Source organism: Stegodyphus dumicola, chromosome X1, assembly GCF_044657685.1.
Source record: "Stegodyphus dumicola isolate Sdum_Otavi_A_Nest chromosome X1, ASM4465768v1".
Taxonomy (NCBI): Eukaryota; Metazoa; Arthropoda; class Arachnida; order Araneae; family Eresidae; genus Stegodyphus; species Stegodyphus dumicola.
Genome location: NC_140780.1, coordinates 233,446,033 through 233,468,105, shown reverse-complemented (window position 1 = coordinate 233,468,105; position 22,073 = coordinate 233,446,033). Strand labels below are relative to the sequence as shown.

The 22,073-nt window shown below is 34.3% G+C and overlaps 1 protein-coding gene across 2 annotated transcripts in view; it reads left to right on the top strand.

The window, feature by feature from the left end:
- The window catches only part of waw (Translation factor waclaw), a 166,188-nt gene that overhangs the window by 64,080 nt on the left and 80,035 nt on the right, over positions 1-22,073 (top strand). For both annotated transcript variants that reach the window (XM_085807117.1, XM_035366146.2), the window contains exons 8-9: positions 10,073-10,137; positions 20,156-20,359. In XM_085807117.1, coding sequence (XP_085663243.1) covers positions 10,073-10,137; positions 20,156-20,359 — 269 coding nt within the window. The remainder of the gene's footprint in view (positions 1-10,072; positions 10,138-20,155; positions 20,360-22,073) is intronic.

The window sequence follows — 22,073 nt, the reverse complement described above, 5'->3', positions numbered from 1 at the left end:
ACTTTTGAAGCAGATGAGCACCGTGTTCGTGTCTGGAGAGGACGGGGACAGTGGTTCCAATCAGCCTTTGTTTTACAAAGGCATACAGCCATAACCCCTGGTGTAATAGTGGGGGGCACTATTTCTTATGACAGCAGGTCATCTTCTGTACATATTTAACAGCTCAATGCTATGTTGATACCATCCTGCCGGCCGGTGGCATTAGCCTTCATGGCACGTCATCCTGGGACTATTTTTCAACAAAATAATGCTATGCCACATACTGCTCGCATATCCCTGGACTTTCTCCATGTGGTTGATACTCTTCCTTGGCCAGCAAGGTCACCAGTCGAGCATGTTTGGGACATAGTAGGCCGTCAGATTCGGGCAACAAAAAATATCGCAGATCTGGAGCGACATCTGATGAATGCCTGGCAGAATATGTCGCAGGATGGCATTAGGAACCTCTACCACTCCTTGCCTTGACGAATTCAAGCATGCATTGCAGCCAGGGGCGGTTCGACCAACTTTTGAACACTTAGTGGGTGATTGTGAGCCGTGAACAGGTACTATAAGCTTGATTTTTTAATCATTTTATTATCTATGTTACACACATACTCAATTTCATCAAAAAGAACCACTTCCATCATGATGCTTTGATTTTTTTGCAAAAGAGTGTAATAGGATACGATTGCAACTTGAACCTGGTTTACGCTTAAAATTAATAAAGCCTGGAATAATATCAGAATTGGTTACTCCATTGAAGATGCATGATTTTTAATTGGAGAATGCTTTTGTGATGATATATATATATTTTTTATTTATATACCGTAATTTCCGGAAGAAAGCCCGCATCAGTGTAAACGCCGCACTCGAGAAAAATGGCGGGAAAAAAATTAAAATTACACAGAAGCGCCGCATCAGCATAAACGCCGCAATAGATTAAATTGCGCGTGACATCGTCGTGGGCCGTATAGATGCAAAAACTCAACGTAAGTCCTGATGTATGACATACCATCTCCTTTCGGAATAGTTTTTCGTTTAAAAATGATCATCGGCTTTAGCTTGTCACCGTTTGCGGCACAAGCTAACACACATGTAAATGACGTTCTTTCATGCCCCATCATAAACATAGATACAGTTTTTGCACCAGTTTCATCAACAGTTCTGTTTGCAGGAGAGTCGAAAGCTAACGGCGTTTCATCCATATTTATTATCTGCGACCGAAGAAGTTTTTTTTTTTTTGTCAATAATAGCTGTCACATATTTTAGAAAAGATGACTTTTTATACTACCAGTTCATTGGTAATTGTTGCTCGACTGCTGTTCTAGTACGCACGGAAACATTTTTTCTTTTCATAAATCTGCTACACCTCCTTTGAAATCATTTATGTTCATTCGTTTTGCTATAAATTTTGCGTGTAAGCGAATTTTTACAGTCAAAATTGCCATTCCCTTTCCTCGTTGCTCCTTTATCCAGTTTGCAAGGTCGTCCTCTAGATTTGGCCACCTTACAGTACCACTTCTTTTGGCTCGTTTCTGTTGTGGCATATTTTTAAGAAGTTCTTTTTCAGTTTTCCAACGTCGATTACATCTGTCGTCCACTTCAAACTCTCGAGCTGCTGCTCGATTTCTAATTTGTTCAGCACGTGAAATTACATTAAGCTTAAAACCAGCAGTATAGCTTCTGTGCCATTTAGGGACATTTTCAAAAATCTTCCGCTCCCTTCTTACTTAAAAACTATCCAACAAGTACTTGTACCCAAACTGATGGGATCTGTATCTGGCAGAATGCCAAGAAAAATCCGTTCATGCTGAAGGGGAAATACGTCAGAGTTTGTTATTGCGAGACAGGTGGAGTCGTGTCCGCCTTTGAAAAAAATTGCAGAAAAGGCAGGGGTGGGGAGAGGATGGGTCCTGGAAGATTCATCGAATGGCAGAGGAGAGAGACTATTCGAACTGATGAGAATGTTGATTTGAAAGGGGAAGAATGTTATTGTTCTGAGATCTCGTTTAGGGTGAATAAGGCATGTAGGTCCGTTCAAGGGAAAGAATGTAAACAAAATAACGTTCGCAAAAAGCAACTGAGTGGTCTTTTGTGTGGGAACAGCACCAGTCTATGCACACTGACAAGGCCATCCAAACTATGTACAATGACCATCATAGGAAATATTCTATTTTTAGTGCACCTAAACGCCGCATGGGTAGAAATGCTGCCGCACCTGCTGAAAATTTAAGTTTTAAACACGTAAACGCTGCGGCGTTTCTTCCGGAAATTACGGTATTTCTTATATATGGATACAAAATTTGAAAAGTTTGAGAACCTGTTGTCTAGTTTTTATATAGAAAAGAATGTTAAAACAAAAACCAGTTAGATCCTTGCTAGTTTTTTTAAATTCTAAAAACTGTTCCTCAGGATTTCCCTTTTTTTGTACATCCTAAGATCAAAATCAATAAAAAGTTAGGAATCTTGAGATTAAAATGTGCAATGATGGAAAAATTCCAAGAATATATCATTTTCCAAAGAATCACGTCAATAACTAGTTTTCCTATAAATACTGTGAGCACCTTACAGATACCAGAAGGGAAGTCAGAAGATCTATTCTGGCTATGGCTCTTAAGCCAGATTTTTTTTTTCTTTTCTTTAATAAAAGATCAAATTCTGCTGTAGATTCTTGGCCTGTCATAAAGCTTCCATAATTTGTAGGTTAAAGCATTTTATTTTATCTTCTACAGGTGAGACCAGTGGATAATAACTCCGTACTAAGTCACTACTGTATGAACCACACTTGTCTATTAACTTTTTCTTGCATTAGTGTCAGTAAATGCTTGTCAGTTCTTCTGTCTAGTTCAGTACTATGCTTTATGGAAGCAGAAACACATGTAGGAAAATTAGATTATTTCAAAGTGGGAGATGTGAAAAATTAGCACAGCCCTCACCGGGACTCGAACCTTGGACCTCTCGAATATGCATCGAGCGTGCTAACCACTACATGGCGATGGTGTGCTAAGAAGGCAGAAGAAATACTTTATATACTTCTCCTTTTAAAGGGCGACTGGGGATTAGGGGCCCCAATCGCCAAGTACTGGGTGGTGGAGAGTCATCAACCACTACCTTTTTTAGTTCGGGTGCTACTGTAAAGACATTTTTTTTTTTAATGCTGCGAGACGTGAAAAATAGCAATGCCCTCGCTGGGACTCTGACCTTTTGAATACGTGCCAAGCGTGCTGACCACTACACCACAAAGGCATGCTAAGAAGGTGGGAGAAATACCTTATACACAACCAAAATGGGATTTAGGAACTCTTGTGATTGATTTCCCACTGACTACCATATTTCCAGTCATTAATCTTGATTTCACTATATTCTGATAATGCAGATGTTATCCAAAGAGTGAGGGAAGGCAAAGTAAGAAAATCACAGTTTACTACCTCTCCATTAGCAAGTTTTATATTAAAAGAATCATTACTGGAAAATGCATATTTTTCAGGATACTTTCAGACTTCGTGAAATATTTATTTTGATTAGAACCTTTGATTTGATTTATTTTGATTCAAACTTTTTGTGTGTGTTTGAAATAAACCCTTGTAGAGTTTTTTACTTCCCAAAAAACTGGGCCATAATTTAGCTTACAATTGCAACAATCAATGCTCAGAGTAGAAGTGTCTTTGTCGCCAACATAGCAATTTTTTGCATTACTAGGGCATCTAAGCAAAACGCACACAAGATTTCATGAGCATCTAACAAGATGTTTCTTTGTTTAATAAAAATTTTTGTTGCTCTTCTAACCACTTTCATCTGAAATTTTTATGGCTCTTAACATCTCCTTGGATGGCTTATGTGTGTGTAATGTCTTAATGCAGATATCTTTTGTGAGAGAAGAATGAAATTTTGGAACTTGTGATTTAACTTCATTTTTCATCCTTTTGTTTCTTCTGTTAGTTTTTGAAATTGGTTTTAATTTATTGTTTTCACTCATCTATAATTCTTAATTTGAAAAATGTAGAAAATGCTAGTAAACGTAAATGAATGATTAATTTACAAAACAAAATTTAATAAACACCAAATGCACTAATGTGAAATTCACTGTCAAATTTTAAATAGGATCGGATTCCTTTACACTGTATAAGCATAATGCAGACTGTCTGGCGTTATTAGATGGATCAAGACTGATCCTTTGTCCTATGAATGGACGGGTGAATGACTGCACGTAGGCAGAACATAGCTACATGTGACTTTATTGGGAATCATTTGTTTGCATCATATATACCTTAGAACTTTGGGAAAAAGAAATTCATTTGCAGAGACAGTTTGCATATGCATCCTATCTATCACCATGTTTCAAGTAATTAAAATGATTGGCTAAATGGCAACTATAGTGATTCCTTTGTAACTTCTTCCCAATGAGTGAATGTATGAATGCACTTTGCAAGGGTCTTATTGCCGCCAGACAAGTTTCTTTTAGGGAAAGAATGTGATTATTGTTGTCTGCAGATAATTGATCTGTGCTTGAATTGCCAAAACATCCTATACTTGTCTACTTTCATTGCATCTTACATTTTATAACAGAAAGTTCAAAATGTAAAACTCTGGCATCTTTTTTCAAAATAATAAAAAATACTCCCAAAACTTGATGTCCTTGCTGCCATGTGTGCAGCTATAGCTGATAGACTGGATAAAGTGAATTTATCAAATAACTTGCTTTTTTATCCCCTTATTTGAATCCAGTAAATTATTGAATGAAGACAGTAAATTATTCAAAGCAATCATTTATATGTACCATGTGCTTCACCAGTTGAACTTTGGACGCATACTTAGAATGCTGTCCAATAGGTCTGCAGTTATGTAGGTGTCTTGTAACATGTCTACCAGTCTATGCATGAAGCTAGTATTCCACTTAAATTTATTTCTACTTGTGAGTTTTATCTTGTATTTGTATTCTGTTCCATTAAACCCTGGGCCTACACGATATCTGCCAATTGTGCGAGCTATAATAAACAAGAAAGTCGGTTCATTCAACTGTTCAACTGTTCAGCCGTATACCCGAACTGGCGCAAAATGTGTACTTTTCATGACATATATATTTCAGTGTAATGAAAGGAATTGTGAAATAATAAACAATGTTTAGGTTACAAATAGTAATTTTAAGACTTCTAGGGTGTAATCATAGTCAATTGATCAGCTGACAAAAATAATTGCATGATGGGTATGATCGGTATAAGAGTTTGGCATGATGGGTATAAGAGTTTTTTAATTCTTTATACGAAATTATATTTGAAACATGTGAACCTAACAAAGCGTTATGGGGAATAACAGATCATCCAGTTTTTGTCAGAAACAACTGAAAAAAAAAAACAAAATACTGATGTAACAATCAAAGGAAAAATATTCGATGTAGAATAACTCCAATCGCTTGTTCTAATAATAATATGCGGCATTTTATGCACAAATTCCTCACCATGAGTCAGACTCATGGCTTTTGTTTATGACACAAATTCTTTACCACGACTCAGACTCATGGCTTTTGTTTATGACACAAATTCTTTACCACAAGTCTGACTCGTGGTTATAGGCCAAAGGGTTAATAAAGGTTCTACATATATCCCATCTGAAGTTTGGTAGCTTTCTACACTACCTACATTGAATGAATACTCAATTTAAAACTTCAAGCATTCTCTTTCAATTGTTATAACCTAGGATCTTGTTAGGTGATATCTTCTGCTTCATTCTTTCACTCAACTCCATGTTTCTTTCTGCCTTTTCTACACAAGATAGAAAACTAACCTCCTCACCATGTTATCATTTGTCTTTAACATCTTATACATACATAAACTACTTGTTCTCCTCTGTAAGTTTTCTTAACATTAACTATAGAATACCCTTCTAGTATTTTGTATATTCACTCCAGGCTATATTTTATTTCTAATATTTTAAGATGTCCTTAATTGATATAATTTCTAAGCTGTCATAAGTTTCTGTTTGGAAATTACACAGCTACCATTTTTATTAGGGAGAGACGGAGATATGAAGCAATTTTGCCTTCAGGACCGGTTCAGAAGCACATCGTCTTCTATCCCTTAACCCATAAGCCACTGCGAGCAGTGATGTCACAAACGCTAATCAGATTGGTGGATTTCTAACGTTTGCTTACATCTTTTTTGACAGTGTTTACTTTTGCTATAGAGAGGTCCACGGCGATAATAGGTGCAAGATCGTGCAGTGCACGAAGGCACCGTGTTAAAAAGCGATCGGGCAATCATTAAAACAAGCAGTTCTGAACAGGAAAATTTTTGTCTTATTTGAATGCCCGCTGACTCAGGTAAAACCTGGGAAGCTACTGATTAGGATCTGTACCTAGGCAGTCTCAGCCATGGGTGTTTAAAATCCGTCTCCGCAGGACTCAAGTCATTGCTAGTGATGGCTGTTTCAGACTCGGCAGGGACCAAATGGCATTCTTGCCCATTCTGTTATAGTCAGATATTCAAGGTTGTCCGACACGAAACACCCCCGTCTGTAGAGTTGGTGAAATCAGTGAGCCTTTAAACTGCTCGAGATTTGCAGTGGTCGTTTGGAGCCTTAAAACATCATATTCATATCCTTCCATGGTTACCGCCTGGGGGGCCTAAAGCCAACATCTGTATACCATGACATATTGTTAACAGGCCAGATTCGTGGCCCGGTCTGTCTGACGGTGTTTAAGATACTTCCGACTGTGATGTCCGGCGTTGAGGTCCCTGATGATAACAGATGTGTTTACTATCCCTCCAGAATGGGGACGTCTAATGTGACTTGCTGAGTATTCCTGTCAACTCAGCTTAGTATTAGCTCATGAGCTCGACCGATAGGTTAGAGGCTCAACCCCTAGAGGTGATCCGAGAGAGGGCTGGGACGTTTAACTGTGTTAAAGCGGCCTCGAGCTTACCAGGTCTGAGTACCCCTTCCTCCTAGCACACTGTCTTATTTGGCCGAAAGTTATAACCAGGGCAGGAGTTCATCTCTGGTGTTCTCTTCTGTCTTATTTGAACGCGAAAATATGTGATGCCAATGAGTATGTAAGACACATTCAAGAAATTGATTATACCTTATTTTGTGTCTGCTGTTGCAATAGTAGGAATTTGTGCAACATTTATCTTTTTTGTGATTGCTTATTGTTATTGTTTTTCTACATAAAAAAGGTAAGTACAGTTACATATTATTTTTAACTTAGGTTAATTTTTTAATTCGGAAAAACAACGATTTGGGCATAATTACTCGAAAACTGTTTATCTCTCATGTCTGAACCATTGTCGTATTCTTGGCTGCATAAATTACTAATATCTAAACCATTTTCTTCTGAAGTCTTTTAATAAGAATGTTGTTCGTTATTCACCGGTCGTATCTGTTGAAACACATAATACTAAAAACCTTTCTGCAGCACTAATATCCGTACTTTCTAAATTAAGATACCTCATACAAATTAATAACTGTTCTTGATGGCTGGCATCAGGGGGTACAATCAAGTAAAATAGAAAAATACTTTGCCCGTTTGACCATACTTAAAATAATTTGCTTTATATTATTCCCTAATAATCTAATTGTTTCATATTGAATTTTATCTTCAAGGTAATGAAGCATATTTTTTTTTTAGTTTGAAATATATGCAGATATGATTGGGTCAAATTTTGTGATAATTTCTATACACTTTAAAAAATTATTATTTCTTTCGAATAACTTCTTACTGGAACCATGGAAAGGAGCAGAAGGTACGCCTGCCGTTGGCAACAGCTTTGAGCACCTTACAGGTGCCAGTGCGAATTAGCTCAGTTTTGCCCCCAATTTTGATGAAGAGCATCCTGGGGGTGGGTCCAAGCGTCTCCTCTTCCCCTACCACCAACCTTTCAAGAGGACTTTCGCTTCACATATTTAGAGTGCCCCTGTACCGCATGGACATTATGCATTTACAAACATCCATGTCTTCTCCGAGATTTGAACCCGGGCCCTTCGGCACCACAGTCGCCAACACTAACCACTATACAGGTTGGGCGGCAATTTATAACATAAATGTATGTATAATTCTTCAATAAATAGAGTGTGGGTTTTAACAAAGCACAAAATGTTTGCATACTTAGACAAATTAAAAGATAAAATGAATTTTCTTTCTTTTTTTCTTTCTTTCTGTTTTTCTTATTATTATGCTTATACTGCTTCATTTTATATGTTAACCATAAGCAAAAGGCATCACTATATAAAGGCGCTTGCTAGACATTTGCACGACGGTGACGATTGGCCTTTGCGCTGGCCTGGCTATCGAACGCCATCGGAGTTTAACTCTTAATTAATGAAAATACACCTAAATTAATTTAAAATGCAATTTATGTACAAGATCAAATGGTTAAATGAAGAAAAGAAATCATGTATGCTGCTGAAGGGTTTTAAATAAAATGTTTTGTGGCTGTTAAAATTTCAAACTTTGCTTTTTGAAAAAAAGAATAAAACAACAAATTAATATTATTTATATTGATTATAAATGTATTAGAAAATATATTATAATTAGTTCATGTATTAAAATTATTTTGAACATGCATTACAAAGATTTAAATAAAAGATTGTAATTTATGTTTATATTAACCAATTGAATAGCGCTAGGTTTTATTATATAAATATATATATATGTATATATATATGTATTAAAATTCAGTAATAAAATTTTTAAGGAATTTGAAATGATTTTATGACCATTTAGACAGTTTATATTCTTTAAACTGCGTTTTCTCGGTTCGCCTTTTTTCTATAAAGCCTTTTATAAAGTCTATAAAGTCCTAAAACATATATAGATATGCACTAAATTATTTAATATTCTTACCGCTTATTTAAATTCATATACTTTATAGAAACAAGAATGGTTTTTGCAAAATACTGAAAAGAAAAATTATTTGAAGTGAAAATGTGATTGAGATGATAGTTGTTTCAAAGTTTTAATGTAAAAATATGTTTTGAATTTTTCTCAAACTAATGCATTAATTGCAAAATCGTTCCTTAAATTTATTAAGAACACTGTGCTAAATACAATAAGAAAATTTGGGGGGGGGGAACATTGCAAATTGTAGGAGAAGAAAAACATTTTAATTATAAAATATTTCTTCCAAAAATTTAAATTAAAAGAAAATTAGTGGGAAAAAAAAATTTTCAGCTTGAAATCATTTTGTCATTTTGTCTTACAAAACCATTTAATAATATTCAGGAAAAGTAGATGAAAGTTCTTAAATTTTAAAAAAATCATTCAAAAGATATCGAGTCCCCTGGTCGCGTTGAAGCTGATATGCGCGTCTTTAGTCTTAATTTGAATGGTATTTCTCGAATACCCAGCATCAGATAACCTTGTCTATACTTGTTTACAAATTTCCATATTTTGTATGGTGCTATCAAATTTTTTCTATGATATCGCATCCCCAGTTGCCTATAAACGTGATTGTGTTGCTGACAGTCCAGCGACCAGTCAGTTTCACGTCAGCATGTTGTTTGCTAAAATTAAGTGAACCGTGCAATGCAGTAGGAGAAATCTCCCCATTTGTCTTGCTCCAGAGAGGTAGGAACATTCTACCACGTTTTCTACCTTTAATTCTGAGAGGCAGTCAATGCTTGTTTGCCGTATGAATGGGACACATTGGAAGAACCTGTTTTCACTACCAGTCGAATCTGCTTTTGTGAACGGAGCTTCTTTGCATTATACGAGTACAAATGAAGAAGTATTACAGATTTCATATTGAGACTATTTTGTATCAAATGATGGAATTTTTAAGCAATTGCAATTGGTTGGCGATTTTTGGCGACATTTACAGTCACTTCAATTGCCAACCGATATAGATTAGTTCTATAAATAATTCAAAATCAAATATTCCTTTTCTTAAAGCACGCTCAAGAGAATAGCATAGCTGGTGCCCTTCAAAAATCGATGCTGTCTGCTTATATCATCTATGTTAGGAACGGATTGTGTTTTACTTACATAACTTTCTGTGCTTTTAAAAGACATCTTGAACATATCTCTGGACTTTGAATTGCAATTATTTCTAAATAAAGGAAACCTTTTAACTTAAATTTAAATGTTTAATTTTAGGTTTCAGCAAAATATGGTACTGGAATTGAGAAGATTTTTAGGTCAATCATTGAAAAGATTCCTCCGTAAGTTCCATACTTTTGCAGTATTTCATTTGAAATGTTTAATTATGCTTTGTCAATAAATATTATCAAGAGTTTTTATTCATCTCTAATATTAAATTACCATCAAATTGAAATGTATAGTAATAGTTCATGCTATATAACGGGCAAGGCCAAACTGCGGCTGTCCAAAACCTTAACTGCGACCTACCTTGGGGCATCTTGACACTTTAACTGCAACTTTCTCTCAATAAACAGTACCTTAATTTTTGACATATAATTGCATTTTGAAATAGAAACAGTGCAATGATGAGTCTTTTTAATAATTATTAATTTCCTTCTTAAAGTATATTATGTATGTAACAATTAATTCATTTCAAGTTTTCCTCTGCAACTGTATCATTCCCAGAATAAGAAACAGAATTGCAAATAGTTCTATTTCTGCCAATTACTATGACAGGCATGTTATATTTTTAGAACAGATAATGGCCATCAGGGTAGTACATAATATACTTATATGTGGACAATTTAAAATTTATACTTTCAAATTTGTTTTCCTCTGGTTAATTTTATTTCAGATAATTCCTGCTTGTGTTCTTTCCGTGTAAATCCCTTGCTTTACAACAACAATCATAATCCATTGTCTTGGAAGATTTGCTATTTTACCTAGGATACTAGTTTTACTCAGTCTTTGAATAGCTAAGGTAACTACTGAAAGAATCCCCTTCTTAGAGGGAAATTGCTGTCCATGTCCGCTGTCCTCTTTTAATCTGGGGAAAAATTTGAAATTCCTGGATTTTATAGTTAATCCTTTTATAAGTGAGCTTTGAAGTTAATTCCCCATCCTTAAGCATTTTAGTTCAATTTTATGCAATTTTCGCATTCATTCACACAAAAATGCTGCAGTTACACTCTTACTCCTTGTAATGGCTTTTATCAATCTGAGAAAATCCCCTGGCCCTGATGGCATGCACGGACAAATGCCAGAACATTTTGGCCATAGAGGCAAGCAAAGACTAATCCACATCAGCAATATGTTTTGGAGGAAAGGTAGATTACCATCTGAATGCAAGAGGGCCTTTATTCTTCCAATAAAAAAACGAGGCAGAAAGGCATGTACACCAGAAGATTTCAGACCCATAGCTCTAACTTGTACAGTCTGCAAAATTATGGAGGAAATGATTTTAATATGAGTTCAGTGTTACCTAGATTGTAACAAATTAATGCCCAGTGAACAATGTGGCTTTAGAAGATGCCATAGCACTATAAATCAAGTTCTGCATTTCTGCCAAACCATAAGAGATGTTCAGATCCTTAAACCTACTTTATGAGTAGGTTTAAGGATCTGAACAAAGATTTGAACAATGGCTGCACTTTTGAACTTCACGTAGGCCTTCAGTAGAGTTTGGAAGAAAAAACTGATTTTAAAACTGCATGACAGACAATCTTCGAGAAAATACTTTATCATAATTAGAAGACTTCTTCAGCAAAGACATATTAAGGTAAAAGTTAATAAAACTATCTCAGGCTCTTATAATCTTAGCCAAGGTGTCTCTCAGGGATTGGTTCTTAGCCCTATTCTCTTCCCCATGTATATGGCTGGTATGGAGAAAGTGCATTCTTTGGATTTAAGAATTGGAATATTTGCAGACGACATTGTCCTCTGGAGGTCTAACACTAATATAACTGAAATAGGATTGAAACTCAGTAATTCTCTGACAGCTTTGTCAAACTTTGATGCAGAATTGAAACTTTGTTTTATACCCAACCAAATCAATTACTTTTTTTACTATAAATAAGCACATTTACAAATATCAGCCTAAGATTAGGCTTAATAATCAACAACTTACCTACGAGAAGCAACCTCAATATCTGGGGATTATCCTAGACTCTGAATTCACAAGCATATTGATCATTTCGTTCTGAAAAGTAGAAAGCGACTAAACATTCTTAAATACATTGCAGTAAGGACTGGGGAGCTGACACGACTACCCTCAGAACTACTTATTTGGCACTCATTCATCCTATACTCGAGTTCGGGTTTTCAATTTATTGTTGTGCTCTGATTCCAACCTGAAGAAATTAGAAATTGCAGTAAGGATTGGGGAGCTGACACGACTACCCTCAGACCAACTTATTTGGCACTCATTCATCCTAACTCGAGTTCGGGTTTTCAATTTATTGTTGTGCTCTGATTCTAACTTGAAGAAATTAGAAAAACTTCAATTAAGTACTGCCCATATTAATACTGGGTTGAGGCACAGCTACCGTATGGAAATAGCCCTTTTTGAGGCCGATTTACGGCCTCTTCACACTAGAAGACTAGCTGGTCTTGTTAACCCTTTGATGCGCGCAATATTATTTTTATAATTTTTTTAACTAAAAACTCTAGAAATTGAATATTATGATCCTAGAGACAAATAATATATGAATTTAAAAAAATCTACTCTTGCCCATTGTTTTGTGGGTGGTGGTCGCACTGTGAAACCACCGTGCGTCTAGGACTTAGGAAGTTGGAAACGTACCTAGGAGGAAGGAAAAAAAAACTTACCTTTCTCCGTGCACGTTTCCAATAAATGATGAAATTTACGAATTTAAAAAAAATGCATGTAAGAACTGCATAATATATATATTTTTTACATTATTTTACGAACTAAATCGTCAGAAAAAATTAAAAAATAAACATTTATGTAATTTTTCTATAGCAGTGAAAGTAGAAGTACCTATATAATAAGTACGTTTGGCTACATGGATTTAAAAAACTGAGTAAAATAAGGATAAAAAAGACTTATTATATAGTGTTTTTTTGTTTTTTTTAAATTTTAAAGAACAAATATTTTTTGTGACACTGTGCAAAGCATGTTTTGTGTTTTTGGTACATGCATAGACCCACATTGCACGTTTCACACATGTATCTTCTTCTATGATGTTTCTTCCTTGTGCTACAAAATGTACACTGATTGGATCTAAATTTCACTGGTATATGTCCAGCGTTATTTAGTTTCTTTTCATCTGGCACATGAAATTTGTGTTTTTTTTTATTGTGACACAATGCTCTAGTGGGGCAGTGGTTGCGCCCTGAAACCTCAAAGCAAATGCCATACATAAAGAGAGGTTTTTTTTATATATGCAGTTTAATTATTGCTATTTTTTATTGTTTATGATAGAAATCAAGATGTGCGATGAATAACTTTTGAAATTTAAAGTTGTTTATATTAATAAAAGGCAGTTATTTTGTCTCATTGAAAACGAATTTGAGAAGGCATCCGATTTGAAGAACTAAGACCTAAAACATGTATGATTCTGTAGTCATTTTGTGTTATTTAGAGGTAAAAGATCAGTAATCAGTTGATTTTTACTCAAAAATTTCAGAAGGAAGAAAAGAAAAAAATTCGAAAATTGGTGGCAAACACCACGCATCAAAGGGTTAAATACTTTAACAAACTCTCTAGTTATGGCCAATACAATAAAACTTCAGTGTACCTAAAAACTGACAAAGACTAGAGAAAAGAGTCCCTTTTGGCCTAGTTGATTCCAAGAGCCCACTATTTTGCAATGTTGAGCCTCATTCACTACAGTGCTGTTTAAACCCATTGGAGGGACTCGGGGGTTCACTTTCGCTGTAACTTTTCCACTCCTATAAATAAGAAAGATTATATTACTCACCACCTTAGATAGTTGACCTTGGAGGTAATAATAGACAATATCCCCAAAAATTCTACCAAGATCTTCACAGATGGCAGCAGAAATGCTGAGTATGCAGGTAATGGCATTTATATTGAGACCTTCTGAAGAAAAATGACACTCCATCAATGTAATCCAGATCACTGTTCAATTTTCAGAAGTGAACTGATAGCTGTCAATTTAGGACTCTAAACTATATTTGTGGAGAAGAATTTTGAAGATCTATGGATCTTATCTGATAGCTGAAGCTCACTCCAACATCTTAGTAATTGGATTTACTTGGGCGATAAGACTAGTATCTTTGTCCTACAAAAACCACACCTAATTTCTCAGCATCAAGATATTTATTTTCAGTAGATTCCATCCCATGTGGATCTTTATGACAACGAAATGGCAGACAAACTAACAAAGAAGGGCTGTGGCCTTTTAACCTTTTCCTCTTCCACCCTTACCTATCTGGAATTTATATTCTCTGAAAACATCAGTTGTCATGGTGGTGCGGTTGCTGCCCCTCACCCATCTCTGGTACCTGGGTAGCAAGCCTGGTTGGACTCTAACATTTGAGTGTGATAGGAGCTCCTGAACTATGCTCTCACGTATTGCTAGCAGTCGTATTATGAGCTTCTCTTTCAAGGAGGGCATGAAAATTTTTGCCACATGCAGCAAGTTCTGAGAACATCAGGCATCTGCCGAGCACATATTAACACTTTAACTGTCAAGTTACTTTGATGATTTGGGTACACAAATTGTCAATTTTTTTTTATTGGAAAAACCAAATGTAGCCGAAATAAACATCTCCCGATATATATTTGGGTATGACAATACAATGCACTCAAAAAAAAAAAAATTACCCTGAGAAATACTCGGGCGTGACATTTTCGAACACCAGTGCTAATCTCGAGCATGATAGTTAAAAGGTTAAGCTGCTTGGGCCTCTCTAGGGAGGACATTTACTCTAATCTCCTCCTTGAACTCGATTTTCTTAGAGTCTACGGTCTTTTGGACCTTTTCTGACTTCATCAGAAACTTGTATTAAAAGCAACACAACAGTGACAGATACTCTTTGAATCTGAAACACAATTTTTTCCCATTTCGAATCTTTTGCTATAATGCTTTGATAATCCTAAGCAAAATTCATCATCTACATGACCAGTAGTTGAACATGGCGAAATTTTTGGGTTCGGCGAGAGAATGAACTTCACTGGATTGACAACTATTTGAATTCTGGTCAAAACTTTGAATTTGTGTTTTGTCAATTGATCTTATTCGCAATAGAAAGCTTTTACCTTTGTCATCAAATCTTCATTTCGTTGATAATGTTGCATTAAGCAATGAGTGGTCAACTGGACACAAATTCTTTTTTCCAAATACACAGCTTCTGTCAAGATACTGAAATCTCTTTAGTTCTTGATTTTTTCTCACATATTACTTAACGACCTTTTCTTTTTAGCCCTCCACAAATATATTAGGTTAGAGCCGGTCTTATGCTCACTGCTGCCCAATGCTTCTAAGATTTCCCCCCCTCTTTATTCTGCAGTATAGTGCAGCTGAACCAGTTGTTCGTAGAAATTTGGAAAGCTAAAGTTTCAATTTACATCTGTATTTGTGACATAAATTATTTATGGTAGTTCTAACTAACTTTTCTTTCTGTATCATTAATACATGAATTGTTAGATTTAGTAGTGGTAGGTTATCTATGTCCAAAATTATCGAGACAATTCGAAAGATAGTTTTGAAAATTTTCAGTGATCCTCAGAGTACTGATTACTTAAAAATTCTGGCAAACTTTGATAGAAATTATACTGAAACAATTCAGCACTCACTGTTAGCATAAATGAAATGAAGATTTCAGTACCACTGAAATTACGATAATCCTTTTTTAGTTAATTCTTATTTACAGGGCATCAGTACAAGTCATTCCAAAGTTTTGATTTAAAACGTTCAACAATTTTTTGGTTTAGGGTTCAAAAAATATGATTGATGAGAATAGTTCTAAGATTCGAGATTTAGAATTTGATGTCTCTCTGAAGATTTGAGATATGAGGTTTTGAAATATCAACCTTAGGGGAAAAACTGTAATTCCAGTTCATATCTAGTGAATTAATTGATCAAATTAAACTCGTATATCTTTAGTATAGTAACTTTCTAGTGCTCCATGATTGTGATAAAGATGACTTGTTAAAAATATATTTTATATAAGATATCCAACATATTTTGTGTGAATATGCGTATGTTATGTTATTTCTTTATATTTATAACATCTTTGCAAAGAAAACATAACGTGTTCGAAACTTTGACAGAAAAGAATTTGCTCCACTTGTTAGCATCACACCTCTTTTGCTGCAAAGGCATGTACCAGGTGTCTTAAATGTTTATAGCTATTCTTTAATTGTGGTCACAACTTTGCATCTTAAAATGGTATAGATTAAAAATGAAATTAATCTATTCATACATAGTGGAAATCTGTATCCTGTTTAAAAAACGTTCTCAAATCTCTGTAGATAACCTTGCTAGAGCTCAAAATAATTCAGGCTGTAATGGAGAAAGTACGTGTAGAATATTACTGATGCACATGTTACTAAGTTGGCAAATATGCCACAATTTTTACTGTTGAATTTTAGTCTCAGTGTCAGCCTTACTCTTTTTCGTTATGCTCCTATAATTGCTGTGTCGAGAATACCAACTAATTTGTCAATCGAAATGTTTCCGTTTTCAATAACCTCTCTGTCACTTTCTTCACTATCGGAAGTGAATTATAATGACGAGGAACATGATTTAAATCATATCAAAGACGGAGTACATCAAGATGAAATACTACATTTAGTAAGGAATTATAAGCCAAATAAAATAAAAACATCTGCCCTGAAGATAAGGATAGTGCTGACAGATCAACTTCCAATTCATTGCGCGCCGCGGCGTTTCTCCCCACCCCCTGCCACGGAGGAGCGTGAAATTGATAAACAGATTTTGGATTTCAAAACTTACTTTCGCTTTGTAGATCCTTTACATATTAGTAAATATATATCAGAAATTCTATTTGACATAATCGAAAGTTCAAGCTTACTTTTATGAAATTGCTCTAACAGTCTTCAAAAAATAATAAGCCGGATCCAATTCGAAGATTAAGGAACAACGCAATCTGCAACATTAACTGAATTAGATAATTTTAGCTTAGCTTATACCGTCCATTATACATTAAACGTATAATGCGCTTGCGCACACGCATATTCGCAGCCATAAAGTTCTTACGTGCACGCGTAAATGCCTATGTGCATGCGTCAAAGCGTAGTTTGTAGCTTTGAGGTCCGGATTATAGATCATTCCGGATTATGGGTGTCTGAATTAACGACTTTTGACTGTATTTTTTAAAGTGTTTGTTCCATCAGCAGCAACCGTTCGAATAATACATGAGTGTTTCCATCATTGATTCATAAATATCTTTAAATAATGCATTGCAATATTTATCTTCTTAATAATTAAATGGAATTCACAGGAAAACTCCTTCAGCATTTTTGCATTTTGTAATTTGTGCAGTTAGTAATAGATATGGTACAAGCATGCAGTATAAATTTTAAGGTTAAGTAAAATCTGATCTTAACCCATTACCCGCAAAATCTATAAAGAATGATTCTTTTCTCATGAAAGTAATATCATATATTAAATTGTGCATTTATAACATAAATTTACATTGAAAATTTAAAAAAAAAATGCTCTTACATGTGGAAACAGCGAGTGTTGCGTTCGTGCAGCGTCAGCGGAATAAGACTACGGATGTTTAGTGAGTAGGATTGTACTCGTGCGATGTTTCTTTTGAGTGAAGCACTGGATTACGTTTTAGCTGTATAATGTTTTATAAATCTACAAATCACTTTATTTGTAATTTAATTTAATATTAAAATAAACCACATCATAATAAATCATAATAAACCACAAAAATCTGGAAAATCATAATAAACCACATCTTTCTTACAGACACATTTCACAGTTTCTAATGGGCACATTTGTATGCGGTTTTCCTTAATTGTTCCTGTAGCACTAAAACCTCTATTTTTTAGATGACTGAGAAGCTGAAAGGATGTAAAAAAGTTATCAAAATAAGTAGCATGATTGGCAGGAGTTTCAACAACACTGAGCAAATTTATCACCACACTTCCTCCAAGCCCAAATTCTTCATATTCTGGTAATTTTGGAGCTGTCAACTTACCTTAATAAATATTGAAATGAAACACATATCTTTCAGATGACACCAGAGTCCATGCTTTGTATCCAAATCTTATAGGTTTCCCTTATAAAAACATCTTTCCTGAATGTTTGCCTCGATAAGGAATCATTTGCTCGTCAATATTCAGATCGTGGAAAAATTTACCAAATTGTTGGAATTTCTTATTTAGTAAGTTTAGATACGACCTCACCTTATATAATTTATCAGTATTGTCAGCTAAATGCAAATTCTGCTTCATATTCCTGTACTGCAACTGTGACAATGATTCTTGTACAATACATTAGGCACAGAAATGTCCTTATCAAGAGACCAATACATTTCTTCTTGACGTAAAGAATGATATCCCATAAGCAATAATATTCCAATAAATCTTCTCATATAGGCTTCAGATGCAATAAATTCTGGGCGATTTTTTTTTTGCTATTTGTCTGTTCAATGAGAAGAGAGTCTGAACCAAAAAGAAAATCGAAAATCTCTCCACTAGTTTTGAATTGCATTTGTAAGCACGATTGTAAATTATTTAATTGTTATTAGACAAAATATCTATTGAGAAAATGGCAACAGCTAATTTCTGGATGTTGTTCTATTTATAATTTTAAAAAAATATATTTACTGAGATGATGTACGCTTAAAAAATGTTTAACGGTACGATGCAGTAAGTACGTTTGTTATGTTATGTACGTTTACGAAAACGTTACGTGTAGGTTATTAAGATTTATCTTTAAATAAATGTTTGTTTGCCTTTTACAACCATTTTATGAGTGATTAATTTAACTACAAAAGGAAGTTAACACATTTTGTCTTTTATAGTTTCTTTTCTACCTCTTTCTTCATTTTCGTCCTGAGACGTAACTGACGGTTTCTTTTTTTATCCATTTCAAGTTTTCAGTTTCCTCCTTTTTAAACTTTATTGTATGACTACCACAGTTTTTAGAATGCGGATACTTACTTCTTTATATGGTTTTTTAGTGTGTGTAAGCGCAATTTATTTTTATATGCAACAAGAATACTGGAACATGAGTGCATACCTTCATTTGATAGTAATGATGTCAAGTGCTAAGTTACATTCTTTAAAATTGTTTGCTTTCATATGCATCTAGAACTGCCAGCCCTCCCAGTAAGGCTGAATGACTGCCGATTTTTCATCTCATCTCCTGATCTCCCCGCTAATCTCCAAAATTCGTTTTCATTTATCCAAACTGAGATTAATATCTTTCAAACCTAAATAAATTTAAAAAAAAAAAAAAAAAAAAGATAGATTGAAAGTGAAAGATATGCAAAGAAAATTTCAGTAGTGGATTCTTAAAAATTACATGAGGCCATTTTTCCTAAAGTAATTTGTATTTTATCTGAAGTGGTTTTATATATTACAGAGTATTTAAAGATGACTTAAATAATGTTTATTTAATGAATACTTTTATTTAATTTTTCTTTAACTTGGAAATAGTACATTACTAATTTTATCCACATGATTATATACTCATAAGTTATTACTTTTATTTCTATCATCTTTAAACATTCTGAGAGATAAAACTTTTTATTTACTTTTCAAGTTTTCATCAGCATAAAACTAATAAAAAATATTATAAATTCAAATGAAATTAACCCAAAACTATAGCTTAATATTAGATTTTTTTATTTTCATATATTTTACGTTAAAATTATAACTAGTTTAATCACTTGAATTATACATTAAACTTTGTATCAGATTTGGAAATTTTTTATTTTTCTTGGAAGTCATATCACCTTGTAGTGCAAGAAACCTCCCAGTTTTTTGTATTTCAAAGTTAGCGATTATGACTTCAGCTAGAGTCAATTTTTTTTTAATCATTGAAGTAAAAGGAATTCACACTTTTCTTTATTGTCTTCATGTGCTACAGAAAGACTGAAAATTGGGAAAGAAACTTTGCTAGCGCATGGAGACATTGTTAGTAAAAATCAGATAATTTCATGATTGTAAATAATTTCAAAAATCTTCATTTTTAAATACCATGCAAGTAATTTCTGCATATACCGTTTGATTATTATTTTTTATGTGCTAATTAATAAATTATATAAATTTTGTTTTAGAGATATAATATTCCTTTTCCTTTTTTTTTTTTTTTTTTATACGACAATATTTACTCTTTTTCTCAGGCCACGTGGAGACCTTCAGAAACCTTTTCGAGCTTTGCTGTACGATTCCTGGTATTCTCAGTATCGAGGAGTGATTTGTCTTATTATGGTTATTGATGGTGCTTTATCTGTAGGTGATGAAGTTACATCTTTTTCAACTGGTTGTACTTATGAAATTAAAGAACTTGGCATCTTATATCCTGATGAGCTGCCAGTTACCGAACTGTAAGATATGCATTATTATATATATTGCCTATATTTATTATTAACTGTGCCACAGAGAAATTGTGCCTTTACCATACTAGTATAGAGAAAAGCTTTATAAATTTTATTGTTTATTGTCTTTCCTAATTTATTGCGTTTAAAAATTATTAAGGTAAAATTATCAAACTGCATGAAGTGTATTGAAGTTGTGATTGTGAAGTAAGCGTAAAAGAACAAGAGAGGAAACAATAAGAAATTGCTGCTAAATCTGCATTTTGATTATGTTCATTACCTCTTAAATGCATGGTTACATAGTGGTATTTCTGCTATATTAAGTAATAAATATGTAATTTCATTAATTGGATTGGGAAATCATATTTACATGCTTTTGTGTATCTTTCCATTTTTGGCCAATGAGCTAACTCCTTATTGCAGCGAGGGATCATCAAGGGAAACAGACAGTCTGTTGAAGATCCGAGTTGTCTGTGAGAACTTGCACCTTATCGAAGTTTGGTTTTGAGTTTGATTTTTAGGAGGTGTAGCTGATACAGTTTTGTAGCATGTTGACATAACACGTGACTTAAAAACAGTTAAGCCTATGGTTTTTCCTTAAACTATATTTTATATATAACAATTAGTGCAATGGGACTGTTCCTGTAAGATTAATGGCGAATTTGTGATGTCCTGATCTTTTCTCCCTGTACCTGTAAAATGTATTTTGAGAACACACTGTGAAATTTATGGTGGAGCTTCATCTTGCATACAGGCTGTGGGTGGAAGGCACTGATGTTCTTATACCAGCCAGATCAATTTTGTTCTGTAACAATTTCTGCCTGGTGATTGACATTGCACTGAACCTGCTGAAGTCTGTTAGAAGAAATATGGACCCAGAATAAATGATGCAGTAAATCTACACCATACTGTTGCTTTTAGGAAATGTAATGGAACATACAAAATCAAGAGTGGATTTTGTGAATGCAAAATTCACCACTACACACCGTCCAGTGAAAATGCACTTTTGCTCAAAGCTATTCCAAGGCCATTCTGCATCAATCTCACAGGAATAAAAATGCACTAGGGAGAACTGGAGTTTAGCTTCAAAATCATGTGGAAGCAAATGCCTCACAAGTGAAAGTTTTATGCATAATATCCAAGGATATTCTGTAAGATCTTGTGGACATGGTGTGTACAAAGTCTGTGCTGCACAGCAAACATAGGAGCTAGTTTTAAATTTGAAGCTCTCTCTTATCTTTTGTAGAGTCCTTTAGCATTCATACAACTTATTCAAAACCTGAAATATCCATAAAGCAGCTGGTGCAGAATCTGTGGTTTGACAAAGGAATTTAACTAAAAAGTGCGATTTTATAAATTGAAGGTCATTATGATGACCAGGCTAAAAACAATTTCACCGTGAGTGTTTCCTGTTTTTATAACAGCTGCTGCTTGGCATTGAAAAAATTTACAGCTGTACTGTGAGTTTCACAATAATATGCCCTCTAGAGGCAATATTTGGAACTATTTTGACTTTTTGCTAAATTGTCATTCCCATCCTTGTACTACATCATATACAAAGTTTCACTCTTTTCTGATAAATGATTACGGCTGTAGGCAGTGAATAGGGGAAATTTCATTATGGACACTTTGTAAATATCAAGCTGACCTGTTTAATATGATGTTTCATGGTTATATTTGAATAATTTTGATTTTTTTTCTACTCATAATGTGCGATAAGAGT